The sequence below is a fragment of the Chlorocebus sabaeus genome, chromosome 22 (assembly GCF_047675955.1).
Source record: "Chlorocebus sabaeus isolate Y175 chromosome 22, mChlSab1.0.hap1, whole genome shotgun sequence".
Taxonomy (NCBI): Eukaryota; Metazoa; Chordata; class Mammalia; order Primates; family Cercopithecidae; genus Chlorocebus; species Chlorocebus sabaeus.
Genome location: NC_132925.1, coordinates 89,914,475 through 89,934,018, shown reverse-complemented (window position 1 = coordinate 89,934,018; position 19,544 = coordinate 89,914,475). Strand labels below are relative to the sequence as shown.

The following is a 19,544-nucleotide window of genomic DNA, read 5'->3' as shown; positions in this document are numbered from 1 at the left end:
CTATGCCCGGCTAATTTTCTGTGTTTTTAGTAGAGATTTCATCACATTGCTCAGGCTGTTCTAGAACTTCTGGGCTCAAGCAATCTATCTACCTCAGCCTCCCAAAGTGCTGGGATTACAGTCGTGAATCAACATGCCCAGCCAAAAAAAAATTTTTTAAGTAAACATGTACACAAGAAAAAAAAGCACTATGAAAACAAACCAGAAGAAACGCCCACAAAGACTTTAGGTAGGCCAGGCGCGGTGGCTCATGCCTGTAATAGCACTTTGGGAGGCCGAGGCAGGCAGATCATGAGGTCAGGAGTTCAAGACCAGCCTGGCCAACATGGTGAAACCCCATCTCTACTAAAAATACAAAAATTAGCCGGGCATGGTGGCAAGCACCTATAGTCCCAGCTACTCGGGAGGTTGAAGCAGAAGAATTGCTTGAACCCAGGAGGTGGAGGTTGCAATGAGCCAAGATCGAGCCATTGCACTCCAGCCTGGGCGACAGAGTGAGACTCTGCCTCAAAAACAAATAATAATACAGGATACACAAGTTAATGGAATAGAGGCAATGTATGAAGAGATAATGGCTCATAATTTTCCAGCACCTATTAAAGAAATTGCTTCACACGGCCGGGCATGGTGGCTCACGCCTGTAATCCCAGCACTTTGGGAGGCCGAGGCGGGCAGATCACGAGGTCAGGAGATAGAGACCATCCTGACTACCACAGTGAAACTCCATCTCTACTAAAAATACAAAAAATTAGCCAGGCATGGTAGTGGGCACCTGTAATCCCAGCTACTCAGGAGGCTGAGGCAAGAGAATGGCATGAACCCGGGAGGTGGAGCTTCCAGTGAGCCAAGATGGCACCACTGCACTCCAGCCTGGGTGACAGAGCAAGACTCTGTCTCAAAAATAAATAAAATAAAATAAAGTAAAGTAAAATAAAATAAAATAAAATAAACCAGGTGAAAAAAGATATACCATGCAGTCACCAAAAGAGAGCTGAAGTGGCTATACCAATAGCAGATAAAATGGACTTTAAATTAGACAAGATAGGCCGGGCGCAGTGGCTCACACCTGTAATCCCAGCACTTTGGGAGGCCGAGGTGGGCGGATCATGAGGTCAGGAGTTTGAGACCAGTCTGGCCAACATAGTGAAACCCCATCTCTACTAAAAATACAAAAAAAAATTAGCCGGGCATGGTGGTGTGCGCCTGTAATCCCAGCTACTCAGGAGGCTGAGGCAGAAGAATCATGTGAACCCGGGAGGCGGAGGTTGCAGTGAGCCGAGATTGCGAGATTGCGCCACTGCACTCCGGTCTGGGCCACAGAACGAAACAGTTTTTTAAAAAAAGAGAGACTTTGAATTAAAGTTACAAGAGACAAAGAAGGACAAAGAAGAACATTAACAAAAAGTTCAATCCTGCAAGAAGAAACAATTATAAACTCCAGCCTGGGCAACACAGCACCATCCTGTTTCAAAAAAAAAAAAAAAATTATTACAAACAAAAACTTTATTTAAAAACATACAATTGGCCGGTCGTGTTGGCTCATGCCTGTAAACCGAAGCACTTTGGCAGGCCAAGGAGGGTGGATGGCTTGAGTACAGGAGTTTCAAACCAGCCTGGGCAGCATGGCAAAATCTTGTCTCTAAAAAACAAAATTAGCTGGGCATGGTGACATGCACCTGTAATCCCAGCTATTTGTGAGGCTGAGGCAGGAGGATCGCTTGAGTCCAGGAGGTTGAGCAGAGATTGCACCACTGCAGACCAGCTTGGGCAAGACAGAAGGACTCTGTCTCAAAAACAACACCAACAAAAAAAATACCACACACACACCAATTAAAACATTCAACAATAATGTAGAAGTGGGAAGAGAGTGTTAGTATTCTAAGTTCTTTGAGTTGCCTGGGAAAATGAGAAAGGTGTTGATTAACCTTGAAATTGGTAAGTTAAGGATACATACCTTAATTTCTAGGATAACCACTTATAAATGGAAATGGGGTACATAACGTCCAAACTAACCGAGGGAAAATGGAGAAATACAGAATATTTAACCAATTCCCACCAAGGCAAGAAAGGAGAGAATAAGATATAATAGGCAAGACAAAACAGAATCGACTAAAGACAATAGATTTACTCTTCATTTAATCAGTAATTGCAACAATTTTAAGTAGACTAAATGGTTCAGTTAAATACAAAGATTATCAGACTGGACTTTTAAAAGTCCAACTAGGCCAGGCGCGGTGGCTCACGCCTGTAATCCCAGCACTTTGGGAGGCCAACATGGGCGGATCACGAGGTCAGGAGATCGAGACCATCCTGACTAACATGGTGAAACCTCGTCTCTACTAAAAATACAAAAATTTGCCGGGCGCGGTGGCGGGCGCCTGTAGTCCCAGCCACACGGGAGGCTGAGGCAGGAGAATGGCGTGAACCCGGGAGGCGGAGCTTGCAGTGAGTGGAGATCGAGCCACTGTACTCCAGCCTGGGAGACAAAGCGAGACTCCATCTCAAAAAAAAAAAAAAAAGTCCAACTAAATGCTGTTTTCCCAGGCTGGGCACAGTGGCTCACGCCTGTAATCCTAGCACTTTGGGAGGCCAAGGTGGGTGGATTGCTTGAGTCCAGGGGTTCGAGACCAGCCTGGGCAACATAGCAAGACCCCATCTCTACTAAAAATACAAAAAAAAAAAAAAAAATTAGTCGAGCATGCTGGCAGGCACCTGTAGTCCCAGCTACTTGGGAGGCTAAGGTGGGAGAATCACCTTAGCCCAGGAGGTCAAGGCTGCAGTGAGCTGAGATGGCACCATTGCACTGCAGCCTGGGTAACAGAGTGAGACCCTGTCTCAAAATAAAATAAAATAAAGATCTTTGGGGTAAGCTAAAGTAATTTTTAATATATAAAAAAAGAAATAAATGCTGTTTTCAAGGGATACATGTAAAACACAAGCACACAGAAAAGTTTAAAACAAAAGGATAGGCCCTAGCACTTTGGGAGGCCGAGGCAAGTGGATCACCTGAGGTCAGGAGTTCGAGACCAGCCTGGCCAACATGGAGAAACCCCCGTCTCTACTAAAAATACAAAAATTAGTTGGGCGCGGTGGCGCACGCCTGTAATGTCAGCTACTCGGGAGGCTGAGGAAGGAGAATCACTTGAACCCAGGAGGTGGCGGTTGCAGTGAGCCAAGATCACACCACTGTACTCCAGCCTGTGTGACAGGAGCGAGACTCCATCTCAAAAATAAATACATAAATAAAAATAAACAAATAAAGTAAAAGGATAGAAGGAAATAGAGTAGGCAAATAGAAAATAAAGTACAGTACTCTTAGATGCGAGCTTAATTTCTAGTCTAACCAAACAGCAGTGGCTCCCTCAGCATGGGGCTCAGGCTGTCAGCAACACAGGTCTAAACAAAGCTTTGCCAGTAAGCCAGCAGCCATCAGGGTCATGCCTGCCGCTCTGCTTCCTAGGGTCTTTAGCCCCACAAGCCCCCTGTGATTATTATCACCCACCATTCCCAGGGGTAACTCTGCCTTATCTCTTTTGCTAGGAGGTCCAAACCAGCCTGTCCACATCTGCTAGGGGAATCTTTCCCCACTAGCTGTACACTCAACAGAATGGCCCTACACGGTCAGCAGGACCCCTGGATAGGGGGAGCATCTCCTTGCCTTCCCCATGTTAAACAGGTTTGCTGACATGGCGAATACACTGGGGTGTCGGGACAGTGAGATGACTCTGGGTAGAATAATTCCAAACCATCAAGTAAGCCTACCCTCTTGGGTTGCCAGAAACCTACCAGGTTTCTATCTGGAAGAAATAAAAGGACTTGTTGATGTGGTGAAAGCTCACCCTTGCCCAGGCTAACGGTTGTGAAATCACATCTGTTTGTATAGGTGATCAAGGAAGCATCTGTCTTCACTGAGCCATCTCAGTACCCCTCAGGCTTAGCTCAGCTATCACCTCTGCCAGAAAGCCTGTCCTGACCCACTTCTGCCCAAGTTGGGAAGCTCCCGTGGGGCCTCGTTTAGGAGGAAGGTTCTCATCACTTGTCTGGATTCCAGGGAAGGACCGCCTGGAGGCCCGACACCTCGCGGCCCTGAAGCGGTACCCGGGCAAACATCGGGCCCCAACACTGCAGTCACTCACCACTGCAAGTGGAAGGTGTGGCCGCAGTGGATGGCGGCCACGTCGCGGGAGTGATCGAAGAAGTCGGAGCAGATAGTGCACAGAGCACGGATAGGCATGATGGCTGGACTCAAGGGGCCCAGGCAGCCAAAGAAACTGCTACAGGTCCGGCTTCGCAGACGCGCCCCCGCGCCTCCACTGGCTTCAAATTTGGCTCCGCAGCACGACTTCCTGGAGCAGGCCGGAAGTGACAACAAAAACTTTGGGCGGAGCGCAAATATTTCGTCTGGATTGGACAAATCCTCGGGTGGGCGGAACTAGGGGCGGGGCTTAGTGGCCCTGAGGCCGTACAGAATCCTGGGCGGAGCGCGGTCGCTCTAAGGCGTCATCTGGGAGGACACGACCTGTCACTTGAGAGCGCAGCGTTATAACAAGGCGGGGAGCAGCGAGGCTGCCAGCTGGACTCTTGTCCAGGGCAAGGCAGCGCATTGTAGTCCCACGCCAGAGCTGGCGCGAGGCAGGCTGGGCCAAGGCAGAGAAAACTGCAGCCGCAAGGGAATAGAACAATGGTCCCGATGGGTCCCTTGGGCTCTGGACAGTGCTGGACCATGCGCTGTGGTCTATATTTCCCATAGACCAAAATACTCTACCCTCTCAGTCATCAGTTCCGGGTGATTCTGGAAAGATTGACACATAGGCCCCAGTCCCTCAGGTCACCCCAGGCCAAGCTTGGCTTCATCCAAGTAAGACATGACTATCCTTGAGTTTGGAGACACTAGGGCCAGTACCCCGACTTTAGCTCTTAACTCTCAGGAGGATCGGTTATGCTTGGGACTGTAGTAGGGTTGGAATTTTGGAGGCCCAGATGCTTCAAAGACTAGAGACTAACAAATTCTTTTTATTATTCCCACATCAGAGAAGTTATCTTTGAGGAGGTTATCTTTGAGGTCCTCCCAGAGAGCAGCATCCCTGGTAAGTTCACCCAGGCCCACATGGGGTGTAGTAAGTAAACTTTTGGGTTTTTAGGTTTAGTATCTGTAGCAATGTTACTCCCTCTACCCAGAAGAAACCTTATGCATAGCCCCATAATATAAAGCTGATCTGCTCCAGCTGAAATAGACCCAGAGTGAGATTTCATTTGGGGCATATGTGGAAAGCACAGGTGTTCACAGGAAGAAAGCAGAGCATTATAGAATCTTTGTGCACTGCTCACCCTACACCCTCTCCCCAGCTCAGGGAAGCTATCTTTGGCTAATAGCAGGGTCTGTCCTTGTGGTGGCTGGCCCAGGTAGATTCCAGCTCTATGCCTAAATCAAGAGTAAGGCTCCTCGGTCAACAGGAGTCAAAAACAGCAGCCCTTACTTGAACTCTCAGCGCAGGGAGTATTCCTCGGTCCAAATGCAGCCCAAGACACACTACTCACATGGATTTCTGGAGTCCAGAGGACCCCCACCTCCACCACCATTGAGGAATACACTGTGGTGAGGATGATCTTCACTCTCAGCCCAAGAAATCCACAGAGCACTGTTCACTACTACTCCCAGCCACTACTTATGAACCTGCTCCCAGCCTCTCCCCTCCCCACTGCCTTCCAGGGGCTCCTCCCCAGTAGGACAGAGGAAGCAAAGGCAAGAGGGTGGCCAGAGGCTTTGCAGGGTGATGTTTATTTGCCAGGTTCAGCAGGCACACAGTTAACCCACCGACCTTCACACACCAGAGCAGACCCACAGGCATGCAGGGAGAAGGGCAGGACCACCAAGGAGTGCCAAGCAAGGGCGAGGACCAATGTGGCTGCCTGTCCAGGCTGTGATAGGGTCTGACAAAGGGCACCTGTCAGGAGCCTCCCTCAGGAAACTGGGGAGTTTAACTCTACTTCCTCTTCCCAGCAACAGCAACTCAATGTGGCTCTGAGGCACCTGGGCCTCTGATAGAAGTGAGCTGTAGAAATAGAGGGAGTTCCTCTTCATTTCATTGTTGAACTGAGCAGAAAATCTGCCCCTGTAAAGGGCAAACCCCCAAATCAGATTATGGGGTATTGCCATGCAGCAAGCCCCCTAGGGTGGAGAGGACTTGTGGGTTGAGATTGTAGGGGGTGGGCATCTAAGAAGAGCAAGGAGATATCAGCCCTCCCTGTTTGGCCCAGGGTAAGGACCTAGTTAGGCTGGAACACTGGGTGCTGGGCTTGTACTCTGCCCTGCCAGGTCTCATTGCCACATCCTAATTGTTCCTCCTTTCCCTTAGAGGCTCATGAGGTTCAAGGTACAGGGCAGCCCACTGCAGGACTCAGGAGGGCAGGAAATAACACAAATAACAGGGTCTTAGGAGGGACAAATATGGAAGCTTCTGCCTTCCTACTCATTCTCTCCACTCCTGAGAACCCCCACAGCTAGAGAGCAGTGTCCCTAGCCATGTGCCCAGTCTGGACTTAAACATACTGCCCTACCTTTCTGCATCCTCTATACCAGCCTGTATCCGCTCCTAGAGCAGCCCACACACCACAGGCACACACCTTCATGTGCAGGAGCCTAAGACCGCTGACAGGGCCTCGCTGGAGGACCAGCTCTCAGGGCAAGGCCGCCCAAGTTTAGGGCCTGGGAGAGTGTGGGACCTGCAGGGCCTGCCTAGGGGAATGGTGAAGCAAGAAGGGAAGGGGAAGGAGAGCAGGAGCCCCCTGAGTATCCCTAGAGCAGCATCCCACAAGGAACAGAAACTGGTGAAGCTAGCAAAAGACAGAAAAGCCACAAGGAATCCATGCAGGGGCTGGGGCTGGCCCTGCCACTGGCCTGCCCACCACTCACACACATACACACAGGAGACGAGACTGCTCTCCCGTGACCCCTAAGTATGCCCCACTGGGATGTGGGGGCATGGGGGAGCGAGGGCATCATGCCAGTGACTCTATGTACAGTGAGAAGCCCCTCATCCACTCTCCCACCCTCCTGCCCATCCCCCGCCCCCCCTCACCAGGCTGCCTACTCAGCTGGCCTCCTCCCTTTGAGACTCCTGGGCATAACCAGCAGCCTCTTCCCCTTTACTAGAGGGTGGAGCCTGGCCTGTGGCGCCCTCTGGGGCTGTGCTGTCCGGCTGGGCCATAGCCGGCTCAGGGGTGGCAGCTGCCTTGGTGGCCAGTGTGGCACTGCTTTGGATGGTGGGCACAGTGCTCTCTTCTGTGGCTGGTGTGGCTCTCCCATCAGTGGCTGGAGTAGCGCTCCTGTCAGTGGCTGGGGTGACACTCCCATCAGTGGCTGGAGTGATGCTTCCATCAGTGGCTGGGGTGACACTGCCATCAGTGGCTGGGGTGGCACTTCCATCTGTGGCTGGGGTGGCACTACGGTCTGCGGGGGCCACATTATCACTCTTTGCAGCATGAGCAGCATCACCCTCAGGGACTGAGGTAGCTCCACTCGCAGCTGCAGCTGTGGCCCCACCTGCAGCCCCGGGGGTGGCAGTGTCTGTGGCTGAGGCCGACTGGGCTGCAGCCGTGCTGGACTGCTCTGGCGCCCGGAGCCGTTTCATGAGGGTGGTCACTCGGACAGCCTTCTGAAAGGAGCACAGTGGAGAAAGGCTAAGGGTGAAGCTTGCTGGATCCATTGCTTGGCAGTGACCAGACCAAACTCCTTCCATAGTACCCCCAGCCACCTCCATCCACCCCAGGGCCAAGTACCCAGCTGCTCAGCACTCCTACTTAAGGTAATCACAGTGGCTACACCCACACCTGATGGCCTGAGAAAAGCTTGTGTGTGGCTGCAGGGGTGTGATGCAGGCAAGAAACTGAGTGCCAGAAGGAATAGTTGGGACAGAGCCAAGAAGGGAGCTATCCAAGCCTTACCTTCCACTTGGCCCTGGCAAAGTTCTTTTCAATCTGGGCACAGACACCATCCTTGATGTTCTTATCAGAAGCAGCATTGCCAGAAATCCTGGAAAGGGTGCAAGTGTGTCTGGATCTAAGAGAATGAGCCTTTGTGGAGACTCTGCCCAGCCCTTCCATGTGGCATCCAGGGGCTACCACGCAGAGCCTCTGGGCTGGCCTGAGCTCTAGGTGCCTGCACCCCTTCTAGGCCTCAAAGATGTGGCTGCTAGGTGTGAGGGGGACCCTGGCCTCTCCCACCCTCCCCTGTACCCTGCTTACCACTCATGGGAGATGGCCTCTTCTGCAGTGATCCGCTGGTCTTGCTCCACCTCCATCAGCCTTGCGACCAGGTCTTTGGCTGTGGACAAAACCAAGGAGGGGCTAGGCATGGGCACCCCATCTCAATGTCTAGAGGTGATGAATGGGCTGGGGGACAGAAGCAGAATACCACAGAGAAAGCTGAGAGCAGGACCCCCTCCCCCACTCCCTTGCATTCTACCAAGTACTGGGCAGGCACCTCCTCACCTGCCTGCGAAATATCATCCCAATATGGAGAGTCAAACTCATAGTCACCAGCCAGGATCTTGCGGAAGAGATTCTTATCATGGTTCTCATAATCATCTTCTTCCACCTCCTCATAGAAAGGTGGGTTGCCTGAAAGCCTGCATGGGGGAAGGGTCACACAGAAAGGCCACAGACACATGCCCCCACCCCATCTGACTGCAAGCCTGCTTGTCCGTCTGTCCACTCACAGGATGTACATGATGACTCCAATGGCCCAGCAGTCCACAGGGCGTCCATATCGCTGCCGGCCTACCACCTCTGGGGCTACAAACACAGCACCCATCTGCTGGTCAGTATCAGGCCTAGCCAGGTCCAGTACCATCCACACCAGCTTCCTGAGATGAGCACATTTTCCCCCTGCCCAGAGCAGCTCCCTGAAGGCTGCCCCCCATTCTCCCCCTGCCCTGCCCCACCCCCTGCTTGCCCAGATACTCGGGGGTCCCACAGGGCTCCTTGATGAGGCCATTTTCTAGCTTAGCCAGATGGAAGTCACTGATGACAATCTTAGAGTTCTTCAGCCGGTTGTAGTAAACCAGGTTTTCCAGCTGTGATGTGAGAATAGCATGTGGGTGAGCAGAAGACACCATGAGGACCTCGGAGGCTAGACCAAGGCCCCGAGGTTCTGCCCACCCCAGCACCAGCCCAGTTGCCAAATGGCCCTTTGACTCTGGCTCTGACCTCACCTTGAGATTCCTGTGCACGATCTTGAGTGAGTGCAAATAGGCCACGGCCTCCAGGACCTGCCGTACCACGTTGCTTGTGTCTCGCTCCGAGTAGTAGCCCTGGTCCAGGATCCAGTCAAACACCTCCCTCCCCGTGGCCCTGAGGGACACCAGCCCCTGAGCCTGGTGTGGGCAGAATCGGGGGTAGGGCAGGAGCACTTGGGTGAGCTGCCTGCGCCAGGCAGCTGGCTGAGCAAGGCACAGGGACCTAGGACGCCAAGGGTCCAGAAAGGGGGTTTCCTTAGCTGCAGAGGGTGGGAGAGGTGAAAGCCCTGGGCGCTGGGGAATCTTGGGACCCCAGACCCACACTCACAGCTCCAGGAAGATAAAGTACTCCTTGCGGGTCACAAACACATCCACCAGTTGTAGGATGTTGGGATGCTTCACCCTGGCGACAGGGAGGGGAGCCAGTAGTTAAGGCTGGATGAACCCCTGGGAGAGGCTGTGGTCGCCACAGCGGCCACAGCAGACTAATTGGCCAGAGGCTGGGACTGCCTGAGGCCACTTGCCTTCTAAGCCCTTCCCTGCTGCCTCCCACGCTGCCCCAATCCCAGGCCTCAAACTCACATCTTGAGGATGCCTATCTCGTTCTTGGCAGCTTTCCGCACCTTGCGGCCATCCCGCTTCTGGAACTTCTTGCAGGTGTGCAGCTTGCCTGTTGTCTTGTCCTTGGCCCGGAAGATTTCACAGAACTCCTCACTGCAGCCGACAGGCACCCACTCAGGCCTGGTCTTAGTGTCAGCTGCACTCCACTCCCACTTCCCTAGCCCTTGCCCACCAGCCCACCCAGCCCTGCCTGACAGGCCCAGCACTCACGTCTTGATGACCTGTCCCAAATCATATCTGTCAGTCACCTCCGATGGCTGGTTATAGTTCTTCTTGTCGCCCAGAGTCACACACCCAAACGGCATTGCCGGGCTCTAACCTGCAGGCACGATGGGGTCTGGCTTAGCTGTACTACTCTCCACTTCTCCACAACATAGGGGCTGTTTTTGGGAGACCCCAATCTGGCTCAGGCCAAGCTAGGGGCAGAGACCATACCAGGAGGGGCTAGAGGATAGGCAGGCTCAGATCCTACCCCTGCTTTTCTGGCTAGACATCCAGCTACTCAGCTTGGCTGCCTGAACTACAACAGCCTACATAAGAAAAATGTATTAAACTGATATATAAGGGAATAGTTTTGTATTCTATACACTCAAAAAAAAAAAAAAAGGCTTATCAAACAGTTTATTTAAATTTCAGCTATTTTACAGATGAAGGGGGCTATAACCACCCACCCACCTGCTAATCATCTCTGAAGGTCTAGAGCTAACAAGTGTTAGTGGATATATGAAGAACGTCAGCACTGCTAGGAGAAGGCAACCTCCCCTTTGTAAAGCCGTTTGGTAAAACCACTAAAATCAGACAAACATACCCTATGAACCAGTAATTGCACTCCTAAATACGTGCCTACAGAAGTGCACATATTCGTGCATCAGGACAGTCATACAATACTCAGAGTGGCCATATACATAATCGCCAAAAATTGAAACAGACCAAATACCACCACCAACAGGATGCATTGTGGTAGAGTCACACAATGGAATATTATACAGCAATGGAAACAAAGGACTACAGCTATACCCAACCACCTGGTGACTCTTACACAGCGTTAAATGCAAAAAGACACAAAAGAATACATATAGTATGAGTCTATCGATAGAGAGTTCAAACAGGCAGAACAAACCTGTACTGGGGATACAAACACAGCAGTAGAGCTATAAAGAAAAGCTAGGAAATAAGCAGAGTCAGATAATGGTCCCTTCTAAGAGAAAAGGAGGGGTTATGATTGAATCAGGGCACATGGGGGGATTCTGGAAAACCTATTTCTTTTCTTTTCTTTTCTTTCTTGCTTTCTTTTTTTAGAGACAGGTCTCACTATGTTGCCCAGGCTGGAGTGCAGTGGCTATTCATGGGCGCAAGCCCACTACTTATCAGCACAGGAATTTTGACCTGCTTTGTTTCTGATCTTGGTTGCTTCACTCCTCCTTTAGGCAACCTGATGGTCTCCGGCTCCCAGGAAGTCACCATACTAATGCCAAACATAGTGCAGACACCCAACTGGCATAGCATACTACAGCCTAGAGCTCCTGAACTCAAACAATCCTCCCACTGCAGCTGGGATTACCGGCACCAGCACCACACCCGGCTGTTCTGTCACCCAGGCTGGAATGCAGTGGCACGATCACAGCTTACTGCAGCCTCAACCTCCTGGGCTCAAGCAATCCTTCCACCTCAGCCTCCTGAGTAGCTAGGACCGGACCCCAGGTGCGCACTACCACAACTGGCTAATTTTTAAAATTTTTTTGTAGAGACAGGATTTCATTATGTTGCCCAGGCTGTTCTCAAACTCCTGGGCTCAAGCAATCCTCCCGCCTCAGCTTCCCAAAGTGCTGGGATTACAGGTGTGAGCCACCACACCTGGCTTGGGTAAATTTTTTAAAGTTTACATACTGATATACACTCACAAACTCTTTTCTGGAAGAATGCTGAAGGAAATAAGAGTTCTCTCCTAGGCAAAGAATTGGATGTCAAAAGGGCAGACATATCTTCTGTTTATTAATTTTCTGTGTGAATTTTTACATTTTACTGTAATGACTTTGATGAATTTAGTAAATACTGCACTCAGGCACAGTGCTTGGGTGATTCCTCAGAGGGATAATCTGGGTGGAGAGGCAAAGTAAAGCTTTGGAGGCAGCATTAGGACTTAGAAGGGAAGGATTTGCCAGGAGGTATGTAGGTATACTGGTCAGGAAGAGCAAAACAAGCCTGCTCCTGGTCCCAGCTTTCAGCTCTGCATATGCATTCACGCCCACTGGGGCCCTCAGGGGACCTTGGCTGTCATGTCCAGGTGGGAGGCCCCCAAACAGAACAGATACAGCTGGCTCAGTGAGCTCTAGGCACTCTTTCCACCTGGGGCACGGTGTCCCACAGGTCTGCAATCCTGCCAATTACAGCCCAATCCTCATCTGTGGTGGTGGGTGGGCTGACTCCAGTGTCTAAAGGAAAAGGCACTCATAGACCATGCTCAAAGGTGGGGGTGGGGGTTAGTGACTAGACCTTCACAGATCTGACGCCAGGGTGTGCCTCCATAATGCCTGGTCAGTGTGACACGGACTACAGCAAGCTCTGCACTGAGGCTGCACTGAAATTGCTCTGCCTCTGCTGACTATGCATGTTTTCCCTCCATGCCAATTAGCACTTGCTATGTGCAGGGCCTGAGCTAGGGCCTGGGGGTACCTAGATGTTCCCCGACCTGAAGGCACTCACAGCCTCAAGGTAGTGGAGAAGGGAGGAGCAGCTTGGCAAGATGAACTCTGCTAGGCAAAGTCAAAGACCAGGACCCAAACAAAGCCCCATGGCCAACCCTGGCTGCTACTTGCTTCCTTCCAGGCAGAAGCCAGCCACTGGGCTGTGATTCCCAGGAATCACAGCCCTGGAAATTCTCCCTCAGATTTGCCTTCAGCATTAGGGAACAAACTCTGTAATTCCTTAATCTGGGTTTCTTGGGCTCAGGCAATACAAATGCTTTTTTTTTTTTTTTTTTGCGACAGTGGCCCAGGCTGGAGTGCAGTGGCGCGTTCTCAGCTCACTGCAAGCTCCGCCTCCTGGGTTCATGCCATTCTCCTGCCTCGGCCTCCCAAGTAGCTGGGACTACAGGCGCCTGCCACCACGCCCAGCTAAATTTTTTTGTATTTTTAGTAGAGACGGGGTTTCACCATGTTAGCCAGGATGGTCTTGATCTCCTGACCTCGTGATCCACCTGCTTCAGCCTCTCAAAGTGCTGGGACTACAGGCGTGAGCCACCGCACCTGGTCACAAATGCATTTCATCAGCGTCATTCCAGACAGGGTTTAAGCCATCTTGTGAGGCACAGCAGAGGCAAAGGAGAGGCTTTGAAGATCGTCACTGACTGCATGTCTGCCACCATGGCCACAACCCTGCATCTCCTCCACTGGGGAGAAGCATGTGGCCAGAATCTCATCCTCACAGCTGAGAGCAGAGGCATAGCCAGTTACCACTGCCGGCCACACATTTTCACACAACATCTGCGGGAGGGGGCCTGCAACAGTCCTCTCAGTCTAAGGGCCATGTACTGGGCAGGAGCGTGGTACCTTAGGCTGCAGTCTCCCAAGAGGGCTGGAAGGGACCTGTGCCCCAGCTCTGTTGCTTTGCTTACACCATTCCCTCTGGCAAGAGTGCCCTTCCCCCAAAAGCCTCCCGTCAGATTCCTATTTGTCACGGCAGAGTTATTTATAACATTAAAAAAAATTCAGCAACTACCTAAATGTCCAACAACAGGTGACTCGCCAGCTCAACTGTGTCCACTCAATGGTAGGAAGTGTGGGCACTGGCAAGAGCTCTGCCCACCTTGGCTTTCCTGTGGAGCAGCTGCCACATGAGCAAGGTGCTGAGAGCAGAACTGAATCTCTTCTTTCATTGTGATTGCTGACATTATAAGGTAGTTTGTGCAACACATTGTCCAAAACAATCCTGATGCTCCAAGGCCAGACTCAAATGGTCCTTTTCTGAGATACCTTCCACAACCTCCATGCCCCACCCCCCACCCCACTCCAACAGCTCCCGGCTCTACCAGTGTGGCGTGGGTGGGAGGTTTTGTGCATGCCTGTCCCTGATCCTGGCCCCAGCTTTCAGCTCTGCATATGTACTCATGCCCACTGGGGCCCAGGGCTGGTCAAGGGGGTCTATCTCTACCACAGAAAGCTGGGCCTCCACCCCGTAATGTCAGCCTGGAGCCATGTCCTGCAGCCTCAAGGCTGAGATGGGAACAGATCTGTCTCCCCTGCCCCCTACTATGGCTGCCCAAATTTCAGCCAGTCACTCCTCCTCCATCTCCTCACCAGTCTAACTATACTGGCTTGGGGCCCCAGACTTGGCCCCAGGGCAAGGAGAGGAGAAAGAGGGGCCTGGCGTTCAATTAGCACCCTGGTTCCCTCTGCCCACCCCCACTCCACCATCTGCTATCCACTGTTGCTCCCTGGGAGGCTTCCGGTGTGTGCACCAAGCCCTGGGCACCTGCTTGCAACAAAGGAGAACTGGGAGGAAGAGTCAAGGGACAGCTCTCAGAAAGGGAGGAGGTCAGGTGGAAGGGGTGTGCATTTCTCACCCCCATGGCCCAGACCCAATACCCAACAATGGAGAGCTCTCCTCTCAGCAACACAGGACCTGAGCTTTTCCTCAGGTACACTTAGGCAATGGAAGGGCACAGAAGCCCCACAACAGTCATTTCCCTAGAGACATGGCTCCCTCCACTCTCTGCAGAGGAACTGAACAGTATGCACTGTGGGCTGCCCAACGGGAGCTTGTGGGGAGTGCAGGCCCTGGTGCTGCCACTGCCCTCCAGCTGGCTCTCAGGGAGCCTGAGAGCCAAGCACTCCCCAGTTACAGCCTGCTCCCAGGGCCCGACCACTGGGCTCAGGGAATTGAGCCTCCAGCAATCCTGAGGGGTCCTCTGTTGCTGCCCTCTGGTCCTCTGTTGTGACAAATGGTCCCCCAAGGACTCTACTGCATCTTTAGGTAAGTCTGACCTAGGGAAAGCCCAAACAAAACAAAGGCCAAGAGGTCCAGAGGCCCCACATTGGGGTCCTGTCCCCTCCTCCACTGAGATCATCCTGGTTCAGGCCCTACCTGTCATAGACATAAACAGACTTTCCTGCTACCTTGGTCCCCTGCCACGTGGGACTCCAGAGTTTGCAGTAAATCTAGGGAGGCCAGGAGAGGCCCAAGAGGCCTCCAGCTGCCTCCCAACAACTGTAGGCAGCACCTCCCAATTTAGTGGTAGCTGTGAACACCAGCCTGCAGGCACCCCCTACTCTCTGCTGCTCTACTCTCTCAAGGACTGGGGCCGGATTTCCTGCTGCAATGAACATGCTGAAGCCCAAGCCCTGCCTAACTCACAGCTGAGGTGTCACCCACAGGAACAGGGGAGCTGAAGACCTCACTCAAGGTCTATTAGGAACAAGGGCCAAGCTTCTAGACCACCATCCAATTGCTTCAGGGGACTGGTCAAGAGGCTGCCCTGACTGAGCCTCAGGCTCCAGCTAAATCATGGTAGAAGTTCCTACAGCTGAATTTTGCCCATCTAATGAAGGAGTATTGTGGGGAGGTCTCTCCAATCTTGGGGGTGGGCATGCAGTCCAGTGCTACGTCCTGAAAGTTTGGCTCTCAACATGCAGGCAGAGGCAAAGGTCAGCTGTCTCCTCCCAAGCACTTGGGGTCCAAATCTCTGAACCCCTGAAGGAGAATCCACTGGAGGCTCTGCTTCCCTGTGGGTGGAGGAGGGGAAATGCAGAGGAAGGCACTAGAGTAAAGGGTTGCTATGGTGATGGAAGTTTTAAAACAAGGGGAGGGGGAGGGGAGATGTGTTGGTTAGGTCCCTTCTTCAAGAATTCCCTGAGACTTTAGCCTGGCTCCTTCTTCAAGGTTCTGTGACCCAGGTCCCCATCAATAAAGAGGAGGTGGGGAGATTGAGAGAATTTAGAAAAAAGAGAATGGGGCAGAGACACAGACAAAGACAGAACCTGTGATGGAAGAGGAGCAAGGAGATGACAAAGTAAAAGGGACACAGGCACAAAGGGCAGGAAAGGGGAGGTGGACGGGAGTTCTGAAGGGGGCAGATAGGTGCCCAGCAGAGCCCTAAGGCCTCCATGGCGATGTGCTCTAAATCCCTGGGCCAGGAGCTATCCATGGTACCTGGACCTTCCAGCTTGCACCCTCCTGTATCCCCCAAACATACACTGAACTTGGCATGGGAGGCACAGCCAAAAGGAGGCCAGCTCCTTAGAGCATCTTGGTGGGGAAGAGGCCAGTTGCTACAGCCCCCCAGTCAGGACAGTTCCCAGCTCATCTCTCTGCCATCACGGCAGCTTAGGTAAAGCAGGTCCAACATGTTGAAGGCAGACGCATAGGGGGATGGAAATGAGGCTCGGATGCCTAGTTGCTTCCCTTTATAGTCCCTCTTCTCAGTTGGCCCAGCTGTACCTAGACCCTCCCAGCCAACCCCTCCCCCATCTGCTATCCTCTCCAGGCTTTGGGTCCCCAGAGCCCCTCTTACAGCTCTGCTTAATCCCCTCTCACCACCCCCAACAGCAGATCCTGCCATGAATGCCAGAAACGGCATCACAAGCAACCCAGAAACAGAATAACTGCACAGCCCTTCCCCGCCCCATGCCTCAGTTTCCCCAAATAGAAACCATGGAATCTGGCCTTCTCCCAGGGCAAAGGACTGCTTGCTTGCCACTGCTTGCTTGCTTGCCTGTGAATGGTGGCCAGGGCATGGGGCTGGAGAGTAAGGCCATCAGAGATATGTGAACAGCCAGCCTAGGAGGGACACCTGAAGGGTCCGCACCAAATACTGTATTAGAAAAGGGAGACCCTTGCCCCACCCTGGAAACCAACCTGACCTTGAGAGGAGTGGAGACACCAATTTCCCAGTTGAGGAAACTGAGGCTCAGAAGTCGCTGGAGCTGCCAGGAATCAACTCTGAGGGTGGGGGAGGGCACCAGGTCTCTGAAGGTAGTCCTGGGGGCTCAAAGCCTGGACTTGGGGGTAAGAGGAGTACAGCACAGGGACTGGACTACTGCAGACTCTGAGCTTTTAGTGTGGGACAGAGGGCCCTGATCCTTAGGAAGGAACCTGGTGGAGCAGGCTCTGCCTGGGAGGTGCGGACAAAAGCAATTTGGCAGAGCTACGCGGGGAGGGGGCTGGGGCTCAAGAGCCCAGGGTCTCTGCCAGACAGTACAAGCTGGGGAAGGCAGAAGCTCACGCTGTCACTATCCCAGCCACCTCCTGCCAGGGGCCCTGCTCCCCACCGTGGTGCCACCCTGACCCCCTTCCCAAGTGCTGCTGGCTCGCCCCCGCTGGCACAGCAACACACATGCGGAAAGCACACGTGTGAGCACCAAGCCCCGCACCTCCCAGCAGGAACATGTGCGCCCCCACCCCCACCGTGCACGTGGGTCCATGCACTGGACCCCCGGCTAGCCCCCAGGTGAAGGCTTAGAAGCTGAATTTTGGCTGGGGGGCTGCTGGTCCCCAGGGGCTTGGAGCTTCCTCCCCCACTCCGCGGCAGCCCCGCCCAGCCCCCTCCGGGTTGTCGCCCATAAAGAACTCTCCGTTGTCATGGAAATTAGTGACTGCTAAGCGGGAGGGAAGGGGCCCGGGGACAGTTGGGAGGGGCTGGAGGCGGCTCTGGGAACGGGGAGGGACGGCTCAGCTCTCGGCCCCTATCCTCACGGGGGACCACGAATCTTCGAGGGTTAATCTTTTCATAATTCCGAGCCGCAGAGGCTTCCCCCCAGGACCCCCAAGCCGTCCGAGGTAATGGGGAACTTTAGCCCGACCCCGCACTCCGTCCCCCAAATCTGCAAAGCCCGCGCGCTCTGACCCCGCCAGGACCTCGAGCCCTCGCTGCGCCCCCGCGCACTCTGCATCCCGAGCCTCGAGCCAGGGAACCAATCCCCCAAGGCCCCACAACGTGAGTTCGGGAAGCGCCCCCAGCCCGGCCCGCCCCGCACCTGCAGCGCCGGTTGGTCACACGGAGGAAGTGATCGCGGGCTCAGCGGGGCGCCGAGGGCTCCGGGGACGGCGGGTAGAATCCGCTCCGAGCACGCGGGGCAGACGCGGCGCCAGATGCAGCCGCTTCGGCTAGCGAACCTCCAGCATCGCCAGCCGCTTGCCGGCACCGGATTCGCACCCCGGGCCGGGGGCGGGCTGGGGGCGGGGCCTCCCAACCGGCCCCGCCCCGACCCTGGCGGAGCCTTAAGGGCAGAATCCCACTGGAGAGCAGGCTCGCGCGGGATGGCAGCGGTGCTGGTGAGCACTGGCCAGCTTAGCCCTGGCCAAGGTTCTCAACGGCTTCCTTAGGCCCTCAGCCTGGGGTCGGAGGGGGCCTCCTATGCCCAATGTAAGGGGTGGGGAGTGGAGAGTTGGGGGAAAGCCTGAGTCCTTGAGCTGCATAGGATCGCTTGCCAGCCATTAGTCTCTAGGGAACCGGGGCTTTGCCCAGCTTCCCGAACCCGACCCAAAAGGCAGGACCAACTTAGAAAAAACAGATGGGCAGTCGGGCTAGGGCAGGCTCCCCTACAGACTGGCATCCCCTAGCTAGGAGCAGTTAATACACAGAGGTGTCTGTTTGCAGGTAGTCATTGTGAAAACAGTGAGTGCCCTAGACTCTGGAAGCAAAGTATCCTATCCCACCCCACCCCCAACTCCTGCAAGGCCAGTCTTTCCCAACCATAAGTCCCAGCAAGGGTGACTGGCACAGTCAGCCCCCTCCTGTGTGGCACCAAATTTCCCAAACTATAAAAGTCACGTGTGACATGGTGTGGCCTCTGCTTTCTTTTCAGTCTAATCACTCTCAAACACTTCATGACTAGCATCACTCTAGGTGGCCTGGCCTGGGATATGGGGACACAGGAGAACTGTGGCACCAAGGTATCTCACCCAGCCTGGGCGCTAATCAGAGGGAGGAGGCTCAGAACCACCAGGAGGAAGCTTTGAAGGAAGTCCTTGGCCATTTCTCTGTCCCTTGTCAGTGAGGCTCATGGACCCAAAGCCTGACCCACACCCCTCACAAGCCCTGAGGACCATCCTAAGGCCAGTATCTGAAAGCCAGACTCAGGCCTCTCAGTGTCTGGAGCTGGGCTTTATCCCACCCCACTCCTCCCAGCAAGCCTCCTGACCCTGCTGTGGGAGAGGGAGTTGGGGTCATACCCAAACCCTCAGCCATCTTGAGGCTCCCCTGCATGGCCACCCATGGCCGATGACAGGAGGGACTGTCCAAGTCCAGAAGCTGGGGCTGGGGCTCAGACTGGAAGGCTAGCTTAGGAAATGACCGCCTCAGACAAGGTTCCTCAAAATTTTCCTCCAGAGGGGGTACTGAGCCCTTCACATTCCTCCCTGGCTTGGGGTTACCTCCTCTGGGCCAGGCTGGTGCCACTTCTGGGGTCCCTGGGTTCTGAGTGGTCTCGGGTTATGGGATCCACCCCACCACTGGGTAGGAATCTCCTGGCAGGCTGGGTATCTGCAAGGCAGAACCCGTTTCTCATATCAGTATGCTCGGCTGATGTCTGCAGAGTGAATGAATGGCCTGGCACTGAGTCCTTCCTGCCATCTGCCCACTATTCTTGAAACAATGGGTCTCTGAGTTTTATGGTGTAGCCAAGCTATGGCTTGCTGACCCCACACATGCCACACACTTGTTTTCTATCTTTCCTGAGGGTCATGGCTATC

At 53.5% G+C, this 19,544-nt stretch overlaps 2 protein-coding genes across 4 annotated transcripts in view; both read right to left on the bottom strand.

Moving 5' to 3' along the window:
- Window positions 1-4,871, bottom strand: part of TRAIP (TRAF interacting protein) — a 30,550-nt gene extending 25,679 nt beyond the window's left edge. The window contains exon 1 of one of the 2 annotated variants that reach the window (XM_007984270.3): window positions 4,137-4,871. In XM_007984270.3, coding sequence (XP_007982461.1) covers window positions 4,137-4,234 — 98 coding nt within the window. In that variant the 5' untranslated portion in view covers window positions 4,235-4,871. The remainder of the gene's footprint in view (window positions 1-4,136) is intronic. The other variant, XM_007984267.3, reaches the window with a different exon arrangement.
- Window positions 4,872-5,760: 889 nt separating this feature from the next.
- CAMKV (CaM kinase like vesicle associated) lies at window positions 5,761-18,027 on the bottom strand. Of its 2 annotated transcripts, XM_007984285.3 has the most exons (12): window positions 17,828-18,026; window positions 10,068-10,176; window positions 9,819-9,950; window positions 9,565-9,639; window positions 9,213-9,351; window positions 8,954-9,074; window positions 8,718-8,793; window positions 8,491-8,627; window positions 8,245-8,323; window positions 7,945-8,032; window positions 7,544-7,655; window positions 5,761-7,450 (listed from the first exon to the last, which is right to left on the bottom strand). In XM_007984285.3, the coding sequence occupies exons 2-12, from the start codon at window positions 10,160-10,162 to the stop codon at window positions 7,092-7,094; spliced, it is 1,413 nt and encodes a 470-aa protein (XP_007982476.1). In that variant the 5' UTR covers window positions 10,163-10,176; window positions 17,828-18,026; the 3' UTR covers window positions 5,761-7,091. The 2 variants fall into 2 exon arrangements, with proteins under 2 accessions (XP_007982476.1, XP_007982473.1); XM_007984282.3 differs by having other exon boundaries at window positions 5,761-7,655; window positions 17,828-18,027.
- Between the last annotated feature and the right edge of the window lie 1,517 nt (window positions 18,028-19,544).

Bases quoted from the DNA above. Each gene is read 5' to 3' on its own strand.
- CAMKV (XM_007984282.3), bottom strand. From the start codon at position 10,162: ATGCCGTTTGGGTGTGTGACTCTGGGCGACAAGAAGAACTATAACCAG. The intron at 9,075-9,212 runs GTGAGGTCAGAG...CTCACATCACAG, and splicing joins TCGTGCACAGGAATCTCAAG to CTGGAAAACCTGGTTTACTA. The intron at 8,794-8,953 runs GCAAGCAGGGGG...CTGTGTTTGTAG, and splicing joins TGGGACCCCCGAGTATCTGG to CCCCAGAGGTGGTAGGCCGG.